Source organism: Poecilia mexicana, unplaced genomic scaffold (genome assembly GCF_051168715.1).
Source record: "Poecilia mexicana isolate PSO_F unplaced genomic scaffold, ASM5116871v1 scaffold_20, whole genome shotgun sequence".
Classification (NCBI taxonomy): domain Eukaryota; kingdom Metazoa; phylum Chordata; class Actinopteri; order Cyprinodontiformes; family Poeciliidae; genus Poecilia; species Poecilia mexicana.
The window spans coordinates 17650677-17671079 of record NW_028263389.1 but is presented as its reverse complement, the minus strand read 5'-3'; the positions used below and the strand labels follow the sequence as shown (position 1 = coordinate 17671079).

The 20403-nt window shown below is 38.8% G+C and overlaps 2 protein-coding genes across 2 annotated transcripts; one reads left to right on the top strand and one right to left on the bottom strand.

Moving 5' to 3' along the window:
* Window positions 1–4358: 4358 nt before the first annotated feature.
* Window positions 4359–12197, bottom strand: ralaa (RAS like proto-oncogene Aa). Its single transcript, XM_014979664.2, has 5 exons — window positions 12009–12197; window positions 9406–9646; window positions 9104–9312; window positions 8590–8764; window positions 4359–8496 (listed from the first exon to the last, which is right to left on the bottom strand). The coding sequence occupies exons 2-5, from the start codon at window positions 9517–9519 to the stop codon at window positions 8374–8376; spliced, it is 621 nt and encodes a 206-aa protein (XP_014835150.1). The 5' UTR covers window positions 9520–9646; window positions 12009–12197; the 3' UTR covers window positions 4359–8373.
* med1l (mediator complex subunit 1-like) lies at window positions 11843–19921 on the top strand. Its single transcript, XM_014979554.2, is given in 18 exon segments — window positions 11843–11926; window positions 12533–12624; window positions 14823–14898; window positions 14992–15046; window positions 15212–15338; window positions 15423–15451; window positions 15604–15675; window positions 15758–15832; window positions 15963–16039; window positions 16124–16186; window positions 16275–16404; window positions 16493–16617; window positions 16679–16797; window positions 16895–17090; window positions 17215–17310; window positions 18087–18198; window positions 18296–18445; window positions 18447–19921. Coding segments are annotated over 18 exon segments (1797 nt in total). The 5' UTR covers window positions 11843–11859; the 3' UTR covers window positions 18583–19921.
* The last annotated feature ends 482 nt before the right edge of the window (window positions 19922–20403 follow it).

Genomic DNA, 20403 nt, shown 5'->3' with positions numbered 1-20403 from the left:
TGATCAGCTGCTTCAAGTATGGCATTACTTATAAAAGAATTTAAATCATCAATACTACTATTCATGTCTACTTTTAACATTTTTATTTCACTACTTTTCCTAAATTTTCCCCAGTCCGCAGACCTAAAAGACCACTTCTTTATCCCTTTTATACAATACCTCTCTATATTTAGCTTTACTTCCATCCTAATAGGATAATGGTCACTTCCTATAGTTGTTTTATTTAAAACTTGCCATAAACAAACCCCTGCTAAACAATTTGAAACTAATGTTAAGTCAACTGCTGACTCTGTGTTATCTCTAAAATTAATTCTAGTCCCACTTCCATCATTTAAACAGACCAAATTTTTAACATCCATTATTTCTTCTATTATATCCCCATTTTGATCATTATGATGACTCCACAAAGAGCTATGCCCATTAAAGTCCCCACACCAAATAACTTTACCCTCTAGAAATACCCCAATTTCCTCCATTAAATCTAATGATAGTCTTTTACATGGATTATAAAAGTTGATTATTTTAAATCGTCCATTTACTGTCCAAATTTCAGTAATGATATATTCTAACTCTCTTCCTTTAGCTAATAATCTAAACTGAATTCCTTGTTTAATAAATGTAATACACCCTCCTCCAGATCCCCCCTCTCTGTCTCTTCTAATGCTTTCATATCCTTTTATAACAAAATCAAGATTTGGTTTAAGCCATGTTTCTTGAATACATATAATATCTAAATCATCTTTATACTCTCTAATAAATCCTTTAAATTCCTGTCCATTTGCAATAAGGCTTCTAGCGTTCCATTGTAGGATGATCAGTTTTTATCTTCCTGTCCTTCGACCTTTCCTTCTGCCCCTAACCTCGTATTTATGTGTTCCCAAGATATGTCCTTAATACCAAAAAACCTCTCTGCCCCTTTCACAATTATTTTGATTTTTTCTGTTTTGTGCTTAACTTGATCTGTACAATTAATTACATATGCAATGAACAATAGAATTTTTTCAACTGTTAACCCAGTTTCAGTTCCACTCGGTCTCTGTTCTGTTGTTGGGTTTGGTTGAACTTTCCTTATAACTTCCTTAGGTTTCACTCTTTTAACAGCTTCAGCATAACTTATATTATTAGTAGCTTTGACTTGTTCGATTTCCATTGCTTTCCTTCTGACTTCACATCCTCCATAAGTCACCCTATGTTGCCCTCCACAATTACAACACTTATCCTTCCCATTTTTACATTCATCATAATTATGCTCTCCTCCACACTTTGGACATCTTTGTTTTCCCCTACATGCAGCTGCAATGTGTCCATATCTCTGACATTTATAACACCTGAGAGGAGGAGGGATATATGGCCTTACAGGGAAGCACATACACCCGACTCTTACCCTTTCAGGAAGAACTTGTGTTTGAAACTCCAACATTACTGAGAGACTTTCCACCCTTTCACCTTCCACTGTTCTCATCAATCTTTTGATTTTACTTACTTCACCTCCATTAATACTGTGTCTAAGTTTTTCTAGATCTTCACCAACTGGGATACCTGTGATCACTCCTCTTACCACTTTACCCTCTCCCAAAATCTTTATCTCAGTAATCAGTTTTTTACAAATACTGTGGGCGTTCATCACCTTGTTTTTCTGTTCTTCATTCCTCACTGTGATCAACAGATTCCCATCTCTAAGAGTCTTAGCAAGTGTCAGATCTCCAAACTTCTTTTTTAATTCTCTTGACAGAGCTAACGGACTAAGTTGTATCCCTTCATCCTCCTTCCTAAACTTTATGATCAACTTAGTTTCCTGCCCAACAATCCTCTTGCAACCTGCATTATTTTCATCTGAACTATTTTCTTCTAGACTCCGTTTGCTACTACTTTGTGTCTCCACCAACCTTTCTTCCTTTCTACTTCGTTCTCTTCCTGATCCTCTACTACCACGTACTGGAGTCCAGTCACCAAAATCCATTTCATCGTCTCCCTCATCCTCAACTTGAGTCGCCATAGCAGTCCAGTCACAAACCAGTTTATGCCAACCGCCAAGATCAGCTGTTTCTGTATCAATTCTGCTCTGTCAACTCCGCGATCCACCTTCGTTAGCCTCTTATGCCTTCAAAATAGAACAGTTAACAATAATAAAACACCTAAACGATTTTCAGAATGATTGCAAATTATTAAATCACGTTTTTGCTGACAGATTATAATAGGTGTAACACAAATTATTTTTAAAACTCGTCCAGGCTTCCTCTAAGATTGCAACTACATCTAAATTATTAAGAATATCAATGCTAGTAAAATTATCTCACCAATTCACGTCAGAAAGTAAGATGTACTGTATATAATTACATACTTTATTTGCCAAGGGTGATATTTTCTAAGCCTTTACTTCTGATAATTTTAGTAATTCTGTCATTAAAATTATTAATCCAAACTCAGTTTGTTCCAGGTTTTGAGGTTTTCATGTAATAATCATGTAATAATGTAATAATTCTCAGAGTAACTCAATTTTGGGCCATCATTATCTGTAAGCCATAGTCATCACAGCTGGTTGACTGGGGCCATATAATTATGTTTACTTTGAGTAGATTATGAATAGACTACAGAAAATTGCTTAATCAATTGTTAAAGCAGTTACAAAATAACCTGAGAACACTTTCTAGTGTGAAAAATACTGTGGAGAATTCATACCTGTTTATTCCACAAATAATGTAGCATTTATCTTACACAATAAGACAAACAAATCAGGTAACAGGAAAATATAGAGGTGAAATAACCTCATTAACTCATTTTTTCTTTTTTTTTCTTGTTGAAATCCTTGCTACTCATTTAGCATTTAGTCAACTGTCAGCCTCTCACATCTTCACTTAGCAATATTTGTCCAATTCACCTTGCGTACATTCTCATCATATCAGTTTGTAACATTTTCTATCAGATTTAGTTCTGGATTCCACCTAAACCATTCCAAGACTTTGCTTGTCCTCTTACAAAGTAATTAATTAGTGGATTTGGACGCATGTTTGGACTAACTGTGATGCTAACGAAATTCCTTTTCATCCTTAACTTTCTGAAAGGTTTTAGGTCACAACAAACTGACATTTAGAGTTTGAAAACTTCCTCCAGCTTGACAAAAACCTGTTGCATGTATGGAAAGTAATCCCAGAGCATAATGGTGTTATGTGTCGTTTGGTCCTGTTTTCATGTCAAACTTACCTTCATAATTATGGACTAAAATGTAATGTTCAGTTCCATCAGATTTTAGCCATATCTACAACATAATTCAACTATATTGAAATTACAGAAGATATTTACCCCAGGTAGGAATGCACAATATATCATTTAACATCGATATTGGCTGATGATAGTTAATTTTTAACATATCGGTATTGTCTGGATAAGATAAAAACGATATTAATCACTGATACAAATTTGCCATCTTGTTGCTGTTTTTGTATTCGTTTCCAGGCGAAGAACATTTGGTGCTTGTTGGGTCACATAACAGTGATAATGGTGCAAGACTGTCGGGTGTTTATCTGAGGCAGCAGAGTAATGTCAGCATTGTGGTAATTTTTTTCATTGTTGAAAGGGAAGTGAAATATATATATATATATAACATACGTGGGTAATATGTGAATATCTATACTGCTTCATCTCCAATCCCATGCAAAGCTCAACCAGCATTTGTTGGAAATGTGGCCTCCTTGTAGCCTCTAAAACTAATACCAGCCTTGTCTTATCTTTAATTTCTGAGATATTTCCAATGTTCTCCATTTTAACTATCAAAATGAATTTGAAAGAGGAGTGTGACACTTTTTAGAGCCACTATAAATATTGTTCTAACCTTCCCCCATGCTTGCTGCAGGTAGGTCACTGGATCAAAGAGAAACTTTGATCTAATATCATAGTTTCCTTAAATAAATATTTTACCTGCCAGCAGAAATTTCCCAGTAAACATGAAGATAATTAATAATGGTGACTAAAAGGAGTAAACACAGCTAGACGTGACTTTTTGTTGTGATTGAGAAGGATTACAAATTATTAAACTGAAATCCATCTTTTTGTAATAATCTACAGCCAAACATTTAGGATAGTGGAGCAGATGACATCCTGTGACGCATTCCCTAACGTCCATGACAAAAAAAGGAATAATCTGGCATGTGATATAACTCTGTTTGAAATATCAAGGTCAGGAGGTTGCAGAGATTCAGCATATTCGCAAAAAGAAACAAAAACAAACAGCCGAAAGGCGAAGTGTTCCTAGGGGAAGCTCTTCGTTTTAAAGGTCAGTCTATCTTTTCAGAGTGAACGAAAACATGACCACAGTGAGGGAGACCAGCTGTTTCACAACATCTCACAAACACACCTCCAAATGTTATTAGTAATATCCACTTTATTTGCCATTTCCAAATTACTCACACAAAAAAAATGAATTGAAATGTAAGCGTCACCTCTTGCATTCACAAACAGGCTACATTAGTGGTTATGCTCAAACTAAGTAAACATGAAGGAGACATTTAACCGACGGCAAACGTACAACAACCATCCAGTCCAAGACGTGGGTGGCTGTCATCATTCCAAGGGCATTAATAGAAAAAGATAAACCAAGTTAATTAAAAGCCCCATCAGGACATTCTGCTTGCAGTTTTTCACACATTATCTGCTTTAGAGTCCTGCAGAGGTTTTGGCCTGTGAAGTTTGTTACATGAAAATGAAGCAGAAAGTAAAAAAAAAAAAAAACAGGAAAAGTGTAGGGGAAGGCCTGCTCAAAACAAACTGGGGTCTTTCTTAGTTTCTTCCCAAGTCTCACTAACGTTTTGGGAAGGGCCCAATCTGTGTGATGCGCCGAAGGTTAGCCCTTAGAACATCTGTAACCGCTTTGAGTTCTGATGTAATGGCTTCCCAACAGTTTGGGTCTAGCCTCCTTCTCTCCAGAGTCCAACACTCTTCCTGTGTGCTTAATGCTCAACATGCGTCGCGTTTCTGTCAGGAAACACAACTGTGCATTTTCTACGCATTAACTCGGGGAATCGATGAACTCGCACTGAGTCACTTTAAATCTAATAAGATGCATAACTTTTGGATGATGTTGTGTTTTCCGAGCTGAAATCGGATCCCTACTGAGAGCTTCAGAGCTGACGTGCTTCTTCTACTGCGCTTCGCCTTTTTGAAAGGTAGTTTAAAGACACAGAGACGGCATTTTGAAATGTTTTACATTCCCTCGTTCCAGTTCCAAAAAACCTTTTGCATAGACACCACATACATTTTAGATCCATTTTTCATGGGCATGAATGCGACACTAATGGTAGATCTTCATAACTCATCTGAAGTGGGTTTTCTTCTGTCACTTGGTTAATCAAGCACACTACTTTAATGCATTTTAAAAACTACAACATAACGCACAAGCTTGAATTTATCAAATTAATCAAACTTATACATACAGGCTTTAAAGAAATTCAAAACCCACAATAACTACTGACAGTTAAACATTTCCCTCAGAATGATGCTGCATTCACCAAGCCTGACGAAAACGTTGGAAGTGCCAAACTGAGTTTGTAAAAAAATAGTTCAATCGCTGCACCTAAATCCAATTTTTAAATTGACTTGTTATATGTTTAATAATCATTCCACCCTGCAAATATAAAGGATTAAATAAAAAATTTAAAGCCCTAAATGAGCATAATATCCATGCCCATGAGAAATGTCTGACCAGAACTGTATTTACGCTCACATCAATAGTTTAAAACATAATCAGACTGGATGTTAGCAACAACCTTTTGTGTGGCTGTCGGAGGAAAAAAAAGTGTAAACATTTTAAAGAAATGTCTTAAGAATTAAAAATTAGAGCCTCGGTCTTAAGAATAAAGAATACAAGGGTTTAGTTGGTGGTTTTCCTTCTTTTCTTGGTCAAATTTAGCTGTTGCTGAACAGCAGCCAGTTCCTTTCTGTGCTATTCAAACATCAACTTTCCTCTCAAACCATCCAGTTACAAGAGCTAAAAAAAAATAAGAAAAGGAACGCATGAAGTTTTTAACATGTTACAGAGAAGCCTTGCCACAGGATGCAGCTGATGGAACAAAACAAAAAAAAAGTAGAACGTCGATGACTTCTATGCTCTGCAAAGCACTGGCAGTTTAGGATTACAGGATGAGTAAGAAGGGATTATTCACATTCACGACGGACGAGAGGCAACCGTGACGCACTGCACAAGAATTACAAAAGCCCTCAGAACCTTCCATTTCTTACACCGATCAAACTGTTTCACTTCCCCCTTGTCGATCCTCTGCTAAGGTAGTTTTTACACAACGCTGTAGTGCTGATCGGTTTATGCTCACCATGGAAATTTCTCATTCACTGGAATTAACAACTGGGCACTTATTTCAGGGTTCCTACGCATTTTTCATTTGAAAAATCCAGACGCAAATTTTGAAATTGCTCAATCGTGTTTTAGGTTATTTTTGGCATGTAGGTAGAAGCTAAGGAGTATTTTAAAATAATAAAAGAAAAAAATTATAATCAGTAATTTTCGTACACAAAACACTAGAAACCTGGTGCCCAGGACCCACGGTAAGCTGCAAGACCGTGGGCGCGGTTCTGGGTTAGACAATGTTAAACTGTGTGGCTGATGCAGCACTCCAACCAAAAGGGGCTTCGCTAACAAAGACTTGCATGGATTCCCAACCCAAACATACGCACAAACAAATCCAGATGAATAAAACTGCGCAAGCGAATGGATCCAAACACGTTTCTCCCTGTTCATTAGCTTATTATTTTGCGAAAAACAAGATTGTTTCATTTAATTGTGCCGTTACAGAGACAACTAGAGCTTATGTTTGATGTTGTTGCGATAATTAGTGCTTTATCTCAAGAAAGAAACATCTGGACTTTTTACATGTTAATTTGTCATTTTATCAGGGCAAAAAAAAAAAAAAGTTATGTTTTTATAACCGTTTTATTTTATTGTTTTGTGAGAAAATTGTTTTTTGAGTGTTTTGTGTTAGCAGTTTAAAGATAACCTTATTTAAACAAACTTTTATTTGGAGAAAGGTCTGGAATGAAGATTTTGGAATAAAGGAAGAAATAAGAGTCGATGGAGACAAATGTTTTTCTAGACAAGTTGCTTTTATCAATACTGGTTCAGAATTTTAAGACGGTGTAGGAACCCTGTTATTTGTATTACCTAGCAGTTTTCTTTGGTTGCTGACGGCAACGTTTTTGGAAAGAGGAAATCGTAATTCAGTCTTTGCTTTTGTTTGTTTTCGTCCTCCAACTCTTCCTTCTGTTAAGTTATTCCTAAATAAGAAATACATTTAAATGAAAACTAGTGTAATATAAAGTTGCTAATTAAAAGTCTGAGCCAAGAACAAATTAAATTGTCTGGAAGCAATTTTTTTTTAGTATTGAGCTGCATGTAGTGTTATGGAATCACCTTCTTTTTTTTTTTTTTAATCAGAGCACCAGGGATTCCTCAATCACAAAAAAGGCAATGAAATTCCTTAGCTGAGCGAGGTAACACTTCAAAAACGTTAGGACTGAAAAATGTTCAAGTGTTGCAGAAATCCCTTTGAGGATTCAGGGTAGTGATCAATGTTGTTTGTGCATTTTTAGAAGACAAACTGACAGGAAGAAGTGAAGGAAATGTAAAAATCGTGTGCCTATTTTACAGTGCTTTATGTGGAGGAGAATAATAATAAAAAAAAAATTGAGAAAATAGTGTTTAAAAGCATGTTATCGCACAAAAAACATGTAGGAATGGCAACAAATGTGGGCACCTGCTTAGAAAAGGGAGGCGTTATTTCAATAAAATCCTTTCCAGATTAACTAGTGGAAGTTAAATTTACTTGGCGGCACTTGAACCTGGAGTTTGCGCTGCAATGCTGAGTATTTCCAAGCAAAGGTGGTGGACTCTATTTATGGTCTGGGGGTTTTCCTGACTACACCTTCCCCGTTTAAGCCTTGGCTCTGAAAACGTCTCAGTCCTTCTCTATTGAACATACACCTGTACAGCTGTTTGAAGATAATATGAATACACTTTACAATTAAAATGCTGTGTTTTTTTTTGGGGGGGGAGGGGTAGGGGGGCATTTTAGGGCTTCTTGGCAAGCTCAGGCCTAAAATTAAAACACCACTCATCTATTAAAACTCTGTCATGTGTAAGAGTAAGAAAAGGAGATTTACATAAATCATAAATTATTTGGAGTGTCAGCACATAAAAAGTTAAGAGCTAAAAATGGTGTATGAAGTGCCACCTCACTACTTCCTGACGCACGGTCAGAGGTCCTGCTTTAGCCAGGAACAGAAAGTCATGGTCAGGTCTGGGCACAAAAGAAATGCAAAAGTCTGAGAAATGTACATGTACACTAGCAGCTAGCCTGCTCTCCTTCACCACTATAAAATGCAGCATCTCTCTCTAATCCTTTTAGCCAGGCTTTTACTTTTCTTCTTCCCGTTCTTCTCTTTGCTGTCCTCCATTTTTCTCGCTCGGATCTCTCGCATCAGGTCAAAAAACACCTGAAAACAAACACACAAACAAAACAAAAAAGTTAACATTTTTGATTTAAATTTCAAACAGTGAGGTCGTTCTACCAGGAGGGGGCGACAAACCTTATCCACATTGGCCCGGGTTTTGGCAGAAGTCTCCACATAACACACGCCCCACTGTTCTGCACGCGCCTTTGCTTCGTCCGCGCTGACCTGCCGCCGGTCGTCCAAGTCCGATTTGTTGCCGACCAGGAGGAAGGGCACATTCTCGTCCTCCTTCACTCGCAGAATCTGCTCTCTGCAAAAACAGCCGTGGAGCACGCACAGGTACAATGGAACATGCGTCTTAATTAAAAGTAACTTCTTGGAAATAACAACCTCTAAGCAGGTATTAAGAATATGTTTCTTTAAGTCCACATTTCCATTTAAAACTGTCTTAGTTTTAAGGCGAATATCAGTAACTCATGGTGTCACACCCTAATCAGCTAATGAACTCCTGCAAAAGATTCCTGAGCCTCTAAACGTTCTCACTGTCTAGATCAGTAGGTGACAGCTGACTTGAAAGGCACAAATACTCAACAAAAAGTTAAGTGGAAGGAAAAAGTGTGGGTGCTCATTTAGATACGCTCTCTCGCACCTGAAGTCTACCGTTGCTGCAAAAGACTCCAGCTCTGTGATGGAAAACACGCAGAGGAAGCCCTCGCCGCTGCGGAAGTAGTTGTCCCGGATGGCGGCGTAGTCCTCCTGGCCGGCCGTGTCCAGGATGTCTATCTGCACCTCCTCTCCGTCCAGCACTACTTTCTTCCTGTAGCTGTCTGCTTTAGTGGGTTCGTAGTCTTCAACAAACTGGGAGAGGAAAAAAAAAAAGGTAGATTTGACCGGTTACAAGTGGAAGAAACGTGTCAGCTTCACATGCCTGCTGAAATGTGAGACACCGACCTCATCGTACATGAACTGGAGGGTGAGGGCTGATTTCCCCACCCCTCCGCTGCCCACCATGATCACTTTGTGGAGGGCCAGAGAGTTCTGTCCTTTGGGCTTCGCAGCGGCCATGGCTCAGTGTGGATGTCGAGGGCGGGGTGGGGGGGTTGAAAGGTCAAGGCAGCGGGTGAATGGATGGGATTGCGAAAAGAAGATCGTAAAAGGATTCCAGGTGTAACGAAGTGCAGGGTGAAAATTCCTGTTAAAAGTACAGCGAGAAGGAGGAGAAAATAATAAAAAACATTGCATCATAATTTCCACAGCCTCGTTGCTCCATGTCTGCAGGTTGATGGATTTGTCAGGAGAGACGGCGGTTACACTTAAACAAGCTGCGGAGAGCAACCGTTTCAGATCGCACCAGATAAATGAAAATGTCTGCATTTTATTCCCTCTCTGCTAAAATGCTTTCTTCCTTATTTTTCACTGAAATAAACTAATTATTCGTCTTTGTAATGCCAAAGAAGATAAATATATTTGATTGCTGGTACAAATTACTCATTTAGCAGCATTTGTCATTAAATTAAGACAAAATAATTTAACAAAACGAAAATCACATCCTGACTGCTCTGTTTACTATTATTTCCTCATTTTTTTCTACTTTACAGCCACAAACATCCCGGTGTTTTACCGGGATGTTATGCAATACACCAAAACAAAGTAATGCATGATTAAATGGTAGGAAAACAAAACCCGTTTTATTTTTTTTCTTTACAACTAAAAACATATCGTGCAATTAAATTTGGACGTTACTTTCTAGAGAAGCAGAACCACCTTTTGCTGTAATGCCAGTGGAGGGTTTTTTAAAGGTATGTCTCCACTATCTTTGCACATCTACGGACTAAAAAATTTCCCAACAATTTTTTTTTTTCTAAAATTGCTCACGATCAGTCAGAACAAATAGAAAATGACTGAAGATTCATCTTCAAGTTGTGCCTCAGATTCTGTATTTTGACACAACATACAGCCAGGTTTCAACCTAGTTTGGCTGTGTGTTTTATGTTGCCTAGCTGGAAGGTGAACCTCAGACCGCTACAGAGCATGATGCTGCCACCACCATGTTTTACAGTGGCAATAGTTTCCACTGTGATGTTCAATCACCTTCTCCCACGTTTGCTGTTTCTTTACATGGTTTTCTTTCAACAACTTTCTTCTTGTTCCATAAACAACAGGCTTTACAGTGTCTGTGGTTAATAGTTGCCGTGCCGTTTCCTCTGACTTTTTGTGAAAGCAACGCATGCAGCAGTCAAAGTGCGCAGAAATAAGATTCACTGAATGCAAAAGAGTCTCTTTATGCAAAGAAGGGCAAGACTGAAAGGCAACTATGATTCACAAGGTCTCCAGTGGAGATGTGTTGAAGGTATACTAACCAGTATGTGCAATAAATTAAATAATTTATGATGGATTGAGGTAAAACAATTAATGCTTTTCAGAATAAGAGACAAAACATCTCAACACTGCCTTAACACACACTGGAATTAAAACAACACTTCAGTGCATCAACGTTTAATTTTTATCTGCACCTTTTCTTTTACATTAAAGGTAAAACAGTTTGGAAATTCCCAGAATGTAGCAGGAGTTTCCTGTAGTTGATGAAGGATCGTTGATACACATTTGTATCATAAAACTTTTTTATTATGATTAATATTTCTAGGCAGCATCAGGTGATGTTTTTTTTTCCAAAATCTGACATCTGCAAGAGCAATTTAGTGGTCAGAACTAATGCATGGAGACCATAAGGGAATCATGATGCATAGAAATGAGGGGGTGAAGGCCCATTCCCAGCACAGGCCAAGGCAAACCTCTTGGAAGCAGGATTAAACATGGGAATTCTGCCAATACTTCATTAGACAAATTAACAAAAGCTAAACTGCAACGCAGCTGTCAGTCAATATAACGATTTAGCATTTAATGTAATGCTCACCTAATATTTACTTAATTTAAGTGCAAATAAAAATAGTGAACAACGAACGCCCTGTAAGAGTCTCATTCTCTTGATAAAACGATTAAATTATGTTATTTTAACATAATATTTCAAGGACTACACGGGGAAAAAACTATTATAATTTTCCTAGAATAAGAGGAAGAAATTAGCACTGAAATGACGACAATAACAAGTCAAGAGCAGTTTCTGGTAACTGAGCAATCTATAATTGAGCAAACTAATACAAGAGGATATGGAAAACATGAATAACCCCGTTAACAGATGATTAAACTAGGAATTTACAGACTAAATGCTCTAAAAATCCACGCCTGGAGGCTATTAAAGTGGGCGATGTGGCTAAGCGAGCAGCTACCTAAACCGCACGGAGCAGGTAAACATGTCACCTGACGTTTAATTAGCATCTGGGGAAGCTCAGGCTGATTGAAACGCCTCTAAAATCACATCTTTATTATCCTGACACCCAGCAACAGATGCTTACACCGTTGAACAGCTCTGTCGAGAGCAGAAGGGAAAAAAAAGAGGAGCTAGCAGCAAGCGGTTGGTACCACAGCAGCTAATCACAACTGACACACAAAAAAGGGTTGGAGCGGCAAAAAGACGTTTTAATAGAACAACATACCTGCAAATTAACTGGTTTTCCCTTGGGGCAGAATGATAGACGAAAGGTGAGTGAGAGGAGGCAAAATAAAAACACTCTGCTTCCTGTGCTTGTTAGCTCATGGCTAGCTCTGTGGCTAACTCCAGGGACTCTGGTGGTAGGTGTTAGCAGCGGACTGACTGAACGTCCTGTGGGCTTGGCTCTGTCTGACAACGCCCGCCCGCCAGGGACACTCTCCCAGCTCTACGTTTTACTTTTGAATTTAAACTGATTCTTCTGTCTCTAAAAAAAATCACTTTATTTTGATGCTACTAACTTTAATATTTTTCTTGAAGCTTAGGATATAAAATTGGCCAATTTGCATAAATGGGGAAACGATGTAGAGGCACTAAGATGGCCAAATACTAGAGGTGTTGTTGAAAAGTGCAGAATATTTAATTGCACTTGCCTGCTATAAAAGCCAACTCTAGCTGCTACAGTAATAATGTACTGAAATTGAATCTTATTTGCCACAGCTGACATTTTCTGCTTTGGTTTTCTTTCAGTAATGAAAAAAAATACCAGAATTTCTAACTTGCACCGCAAGTTTGCAGAGAGGAGTTGGAATGACACATTTCAGCTTGTCCGCAGATGCATGGTAAGGCAATCTCTGCTTAAGGCAAACCTTTTGTCATTTTAATCATGTTCATTCAAAAGAATAAAAAAACCGCCTTACAGTTCTGTTGAGTCAGTTTGGGATGGGCCCTTTAACAATATAACATGTGATGAATCGGGAACTGCTGCGTGGCAATGCACTCCCATTAGATCATCCATAGAGGGATACTTGAGCCTTTGTTTGATCATCACTCTGGGCACTGATGTGCTTCTGATGTTTACTTAGTCTCACTTGCCATCTACATTAGAATGTAAGGTTATGTAAACGCCTTAAAATAAATTTGTTTTATTGCAGGACCTCACACTCAAACTAAGTGCATTCAGTGACAAATACAACCTCAGACAGAAATATTTCTTGTAAATAAAGTTGCCAGTTCTGCACTTTTACTTCCATCACTAAGGACGTTTGCTAGTGTTTTATTGTTGGCAATAAACACAGACATAAAAATGAGCCAATTGCTAAGTGCAGTTGAGGTTCTGTGATGCTGTGGGACTGTTTCTCTGGGAATCTACTTCATGTTAGGAAGTCTTTGAATGAACCTAATAAAAATGTGATTGACTCCACTAGAAAACTGAAAACAAGTAACTATTCAGGGTGATGATCGAAACTATGGCCACTGGACAGAGAAATGTCTCTTTGGACACAAATTTAACCTTGTTCTATGACCAGCCCAGTCCCCACATATTAAAATATTTTTTTAAAAATGTGTGTGTAATGCAGAATGGTGGAACAGGACTAGGAGCTTGAGAGGTATAGTGTGTTTGCCAACAATATGATATACAAGTTTAAGAACAAAGGGTTGAATGTGCAAATGTTTCTTTTGCAGTCCAAGCATGCTGATTTTAAATATACTGAATACTGGCCATTGCCTTCCTGCGCTGTTCCGCTTGATTCAAATCTCTCCTACAGCTCAGTCTGGGTTTTCTCTTGTTTACTTGGATTCCCTCCGATAGAAGTTCCACCAGGCTAATCAGCGAACAGAATAAGTTCTGAATGATATCGATTTTTTGTGTTGCTTTGCTTTATATTCGTAGTCTCCCTGTACTTTTACTAATGGCAGCAGCGTAACTGAACAAAGCCGTTGGGTGTTGGCCACACTTCAAAACATTGAACAACCATTTTGTTCGGATAGGTACTTCTCTTTTTGCAGTGGAGGTTAGGGTTAGCTTGGTTTACAGCTAACGTGTTGAACCGTGCGTGAGGAGGCGCGCGCCAACTCCGCTCACACGAATTGGCGTCGCGCGCTATCTGGTCATGCACTTTTGAATCTTTGTAACTAGGCGCGGATCGCCCTCCATTCACAAAAAAATGGACGATTATGAAGGTGCTCCAGCAAAGCAGGTCCCTTTGGACTGTCATTTATATACACCCTCCTTGGAGGGGTCATTTTATGAGAATAGGACTCCAACGTACGAGTCAACAACGAACACGATACCGCTGTGTTCAACGCGAACTTTCAGTAACAATTTCCTGTAAGCTACAGGAAACTGGCGCATTACATAAGTCACGGACAAACGTCAACGATTGGGTAAAATGTAAAACTTCCAACAGTGTCTACGCCTGTTGGGGGCGGTAATGCGCCAACTTTGTTGTTTGCCAACCGCCAATAAAACATAGAAGAAGAAGAAGAAGAGTCCACGCCTCCGGGAAACAATATAGACCCCAGACTCTGTACGGAGAAAAGTGTGGTGTAAGGGGGCTGTTTTACCTGGCTACGACAAAGCTAACCCGCGTGCAGAGACTCTGAAAGTAGAAGAGGGTTTAGTTTTCTTTAGATTTTCATGGGTGGAGCCCCCAGAGAGGAGAATATTTGTGGATTTATTTAAAGTGGAGTTTGGCAGGGGTCAGTCTCCAGAGTCTGGTAAGGCAATCTTGATTACTTGGTGGTCTAAAGTGATGTGTGGCCCAAAGGGATACAGCAGCTGGGGCTAGTTACACAATACTGACCAGCAAGGATTATTAAGAAATTAGATTCTCAAAGCAAAGGATGAGTTCACAGTATATTTGCCCTCTGTTTAAAACTGTATGTAAAGGATCCTCAGTGTCAATATTTCCCTTGCTGTGGTATCACGCAGCTCGTTGAGGGGATGGGCAGACGGCACTAGACTGTTGACACAAACCTCACACTGCTGCACAACACATCCTTTGTTAGGTTTTCACTTCCCTTTGTCCCACAATAGGAGAAATCCAGGGATGAATCCAAACCTTGTGAGCCGATTGCAAGAGCTTTGGACAGACTCCAGGAAGTGCTTCAGGGTAAACACATATTCCAATGATTCATTTTTCTGCTTTCTAGTATAGTAATATTGGTAACATTATTATTATTATTATTATTTATTTAATTTTCAGCACCAACTATGGACAACACAAAATCCAGACTGGAAATGATCGCCAAACAACAAGGGTAAATACATTTGGTTGTAACATGACAAAATAAAAATAAAAAATATATTAAAAAAACTTTGCGAACTGGTGAACAAAAGTGTTCATATCTCAGATCTATTTCTCTGGGAGTCGATCCACAATTTTTTGTAGTGTCTAACCTTCGTTCATATATCATTTTGTTTAGGATGGACTTTTACTGTACTGACGTCACCTGCTACCTGACGGCTGACATTTTCTACCTGGAGGTGTTGCTGCTGCCATCTGGTGAGGTGCAGGAGGTAAAGATGGCTCTACACAGAGAACGCCCCGCTGTAAGCAGACTCTGCTCTTCAGAAAATATGAAGCTATGCCTCTTTTTGAGTTTTGTTCACTAATGCACTAAAATTGCTATGCAGCCCAGCAGGTCCCTTTTGCGTCTTCTTAGGTAAGCGATGACGGTGTGTTAAATTTACGTCAGATAAAACAGGCAATTTATCGCCAACAACTTTGGATGACAACAGTTTCAGCTGTTGGACGAGTAGTTTACCTGCAAATGCTAATTCTCCTTTTTTTTTTTTTTTTCTGGATAATTTAAAGGTCCAATAACTTTTCTGAATTTTCCGTGAGGCTGGGAGAACTGTTTGCTCAATACAACATTCCTGGAGACAGGTAGGTTTTCCTAAGACGTTCACGATTCACTTTTAAAATCTGGAATGGTTACCATTTGGCCTCCCATCTGTTGCTTTCACAGTGAAACAAAATCAAAAATGTTGAAATCCATAAAAAGCCTCTGGAAAGACCTTCAGCAAATATCAGATATGCCAAAGTAAGTAACAAAAAAGGCTAACATGGTGACTTTTAGCAGTTACTGCTAAAAATAGCAGTAGCAGTTTACACTGCTTTTGGACAACTTGAATTAAATTGTTTATTCATTAAGGATGTTTTCTTTCTTTTAGAGAACCAAAGTGCTTTGAAGCCCAAATTGACTTGATAAACAATGGCAGGGTTGGCTTTTTAATGGCAGAAAAACAAGGTATGAGTTGGAACGTTTACAGTAAATCAGACACGTGGAATTTTTTTTCTTTTTAGGATCTGATTTATTCAGTTATTTTTCCAGATTATCCTCCTTCTCTTTACTTCTATATCTCGCCAAATGATTGCCTGAAGAACTCAGAGTTGTGTAAGATTCTGATTTGGCTTCTGATTTTTCATCTTAACTTAACGTCTGATCATGCAGCAGATTCAAAGTTGCATCTTTTATTTCTTAGCACTTGAAGAATTGTTGGAGTTCAAACCAGCTGTCCAGGTTAACCAGGCTACAATCGGAGTCGGCGACTTGATTCACAAGCTACAGATGACATCTCTAATCTCAGAGGCTCCTCAGCTGGACACTCATAGGTCTGCATTTTATTTTAGTCTCTCATTCAGTAGAATGATGTGAAGGTCCCAGCTGCTAGTTAACAATAAACCTGCGTCTCGGAACCAGTTGTCCTGCGGTCGCTGCACTTGGTGAAGTTTCGAATGAGACGCTTCCTGCGTGTTTCCTGCTCAGACTGAAGACACCGATACCTGTGTTTTCTCATATTGTGGAGAGAGTTGGACAAATCACAGGTTGGGAACTTTTCCTAGAACAAAATCAAACTGCTCCACACTCATTCCATTGTTTCTCCAGGCGTGACTATACCAGATTGTGACCTCCAGTGGGCACCATTACCCAAGCTTCTGATAAATGCTTCTGCAAGTGCAAAAAGCCCCTCAGAGCCATTAGATGGACAGGAGATCTTTACAGTGGTATGAGTCTGCTTTTAGCTTTATTCATTTATTTTTTTTTGTTAATTTAAATTCTTATGGAATGCATGCTGAGGGAGAATTGAAACGTCTCGTCCAGGTTTTTCCTGAGGGTGGGATGCACACCTATGTTCTCTCTGATTCTTCATGGGATGCTCCCGCACAAAGAGCAGCTTTGCTGGCCAGCGTTCCTTTCACCCAGCTGGCTCACGTCTCCGCCGTGCTGGAGCTGCTGCGTCACCAATGTGTCTTTAACACCCTGCTGAGGAGCTGCTTGACTCAGAGTGCCAGTCCAGGTGGGAGGATGTTCATGTGGTAGAATTATATCCAGTATGGCGGAAGGGATGCTGCCAAGAAGACTTGTAATGCTCCAATTATATTTATGTTGTGTTCTGCTTTATTTCTGTGAATTCCCACCAGCTTCAGTTTGTGACCTTCACTTTGAAGTCCGCCCAGAGTCCACTACCAGCATTTCTGTGACCTTCTGTCAACCCCACATTGACAGTCTTGCCGTCTGTAAGCATTTTTTAAGAGAATTTTATGGAGGGAAAAAAAAAGCCACTTAATTTAAGTATTTTTCAGGTCTGGACAAGTATAGCAGGAAAATAGTGTGGAAAATGTTTGAATTTCCAGACTTGATCTCATATGGTTTTTGGTTCGTGCAGGTTTGGTATTTAAAGCCTGTCCTCTGCAGTAATTTCTGTCATAAATTGATGGAGAACATTGTGTTCTATAAATTTAAAAGAACTGTAGTGGGCCAGTTCAGGTTAGAAATGCTCTGTTAAGCATTTTGAATCTGCCTTAGCCATTAACATCATTAGATTATATGTAGTGTAAAAGTGGCGTATATTAATATACTATTCCTGTTGCTGCTAAAGCTACCGATTTTTAAATGAAGTAAAAATGACTGAACTGTAAATGTGAGTCTGACAGTGTGCAACTTTAACAAGAAATATCTATGAAGCATGTTTATTGGTAAACGTTTTGCTTCAAATTGTAAGGAAAGTAAAAAAAAATAGAAGTAGTTGTAACTCTAACAAAACAATATTGAGTCCATTTATGTACACCTTAGCCTTTGGGCTAATTTTTCCAGAGTGGTATAATTGGCGTCTGTGAAATGACTCTTAAAGATGACGAGATTGCCAGCTCAGGCTAACCGTCAGCTGCAAACTTCTTTCCGTTTGTCCAACTGAGATTAATAGTTTCTTTGTTGCAACTGAAATGCATATACCTTATGACCTCTACAGAACTACTTGGGAAACATGTGGACTTGTGTGCTTTTCTGTCACCAGTGCTGGTCAGCATACCTAATCCCCGTCAGATCACCTGCCAGTTGTTTGGAGGAGGATTTTATGATTCATCTTATCCCATGCTGGACGAATACACCTCCATGGTTCTGACTAGGTCTGTTTTGTACTCTTGTAGAAATACTAATTTTAATCATTGCTTTCAGTTTGATTCCTTGCATAATACTTGTGTGTGTGTGTGTGTGTTATCTCAGTTGTATGTCCATTCCTGTGGCCATGAGGGCGTTATACTGCAGGCTTGAGGAAACCACCAGCTGCCCCACCACCGCAGTAGCTGAAAACGACCGACTAAGTCCTGAGATGGACACCGATGGCCATTCGCCTGCAGCCTCCCAAAGCGCAGCATGACGGCGTTCCTGGTTCGGCGTGCGGTGCCGTATCTGTCTCTAAATCTGAGCTTCGTCCTGAAACGAGAGCCAGCATGCCTGACGACCCCCACCCATTCGTTCCTGTGGCTCCAATGGCAAACTCTCAGAGCTGATCTCAACATAAGGAGGGCTTAGCAGCTGCCTGCGTCACAGATTATTGGACTTTATTAAGAAACTGGCCACTGTGTAACAATTTGAGATGCTGATGGTTGAATCTGTCTCACTATGCATTCCAGTGTGGTAGGGATGACTGGCTGTAAAGGTTTTTGAGGTCTGGCAGTGGGCCTCCAAAGGGCAGGAAACCAGTTGCTTGTTACCATGTGAGCCAGTAAGTCCTGGTTTAAATGTCTCTATATTGGCTTGTGAAACCAAACAGATCTGACATTTTTTAGCTTTGAAAAAAGTGAAAACTTTGCTGAATAAAGAAACAATTTGGTTTGAATAGAGAAAAGAAAGCTAGAAGAAATTTCTTGATTACAGTTGAGGACCATCTTGCTTTTTCTGGACTCCTGCCAGGACTTGTACAAATATAGGACAAATGCCTGCAGCCTGTACAGTAGAAGAAGAAATGTTTATGACTACAGAGGAGAATATGTGATTTTTACTGCATTGAGGTCTTTGCATACAATTTTCTAAACCTACTGAAATGGAGTTTTTTTTTATTTATTTTTTTTTTTACATATATTTAGAATATTTGATCCAACTGTTGACAGCAGACAACTGGCTATGTCTGTATGCATATCCAATGACCTGTGTGACGGCTATTCATAGAAGCAGCCAAACATGTGGGGTTAGAAACGCTCTCTTCTTTCAGAGGAACTGTCCTTGAAATATTTGTTTTGTTCTGACTGGTTGAGAAAGTTCACAAAAGGAGCACATGGTGATGCTGGAGGATTTTAAATAACTGTAGCTTTTATAAACCTGGTTGGATGCTTAGTCTAATGAGAGTCTTATGAGACTCTTGACGTTATTTGAACCGTACTTTGATGGGTAGGATCATATAGGATGTATGTATTTATATATAAAATCTGCAAAAGTTTGAATATGTTTTGTGGGCAGCTGAGAAAGAAATGTAGCCATTTACACAGAATAGAGGAAAGTGTGTTTTGTAGGGCTCTTGGTGAGTTTCAAGCATAAGTAAACTGTACACACACGGTCAGCTGGTGGTGGCAGCATCATAATGTTGGGCTGTTTTACAGCATTTCAAACTGATGAAACAAAGATACAGGGCAATGTTCTAGAAAAACAATAATATGAGAATAGCTGGAGGGAATTTAAAATATATTTTCACTATATAATGTATTACAACAAAAACATTTATTAGATCAAATATTGAGCTTCAAAGTTTGACCAGTCTGAAGGATATGCTTTCTTCTAATACTGATAAAAACTGTTTGTTTTTTTTGTTTGTTTTTATACAAATCAAATAAATGTTTAATAAATCCAAATAAATTTCTGTTTAAAGATCTGTTTTTAGTCCAGAACTATTCAAACCATTTTGATCAGACACTAAAGTTTCATTAACCACCTGCCATACAAGATTATGGTGTCTCAATCAAAATTGGCTCTATTTGCTACATTTGTGCTCCATTTATGCTTTACTCTCAATATTTAAAATGTAATTATGAATGTATACAAATGTAGCACTGAACCAACCGCTAAACAGTTTGTGTCCAGGATATGAGGGATCTGCATATCTGCCCTTTTCTCTGAACCTAGAACTGTAAAAGAAAGTAAGCCCTGGTGGGTTTTTCTGCAGATCTAATTGTTCATTAGTCTGATCTTGTTGCATTTCGTTGATGAACGCAGGGCAGATGTGTAATAGATGCACACACAAAGGAGTGCCCACTCTCTTTTAACTGGACACAAACTGTAATAACTTTATAATTTTCTTATACTTGTGCCGTACCCTCATTCTTTTCGCCCTGGGCAGG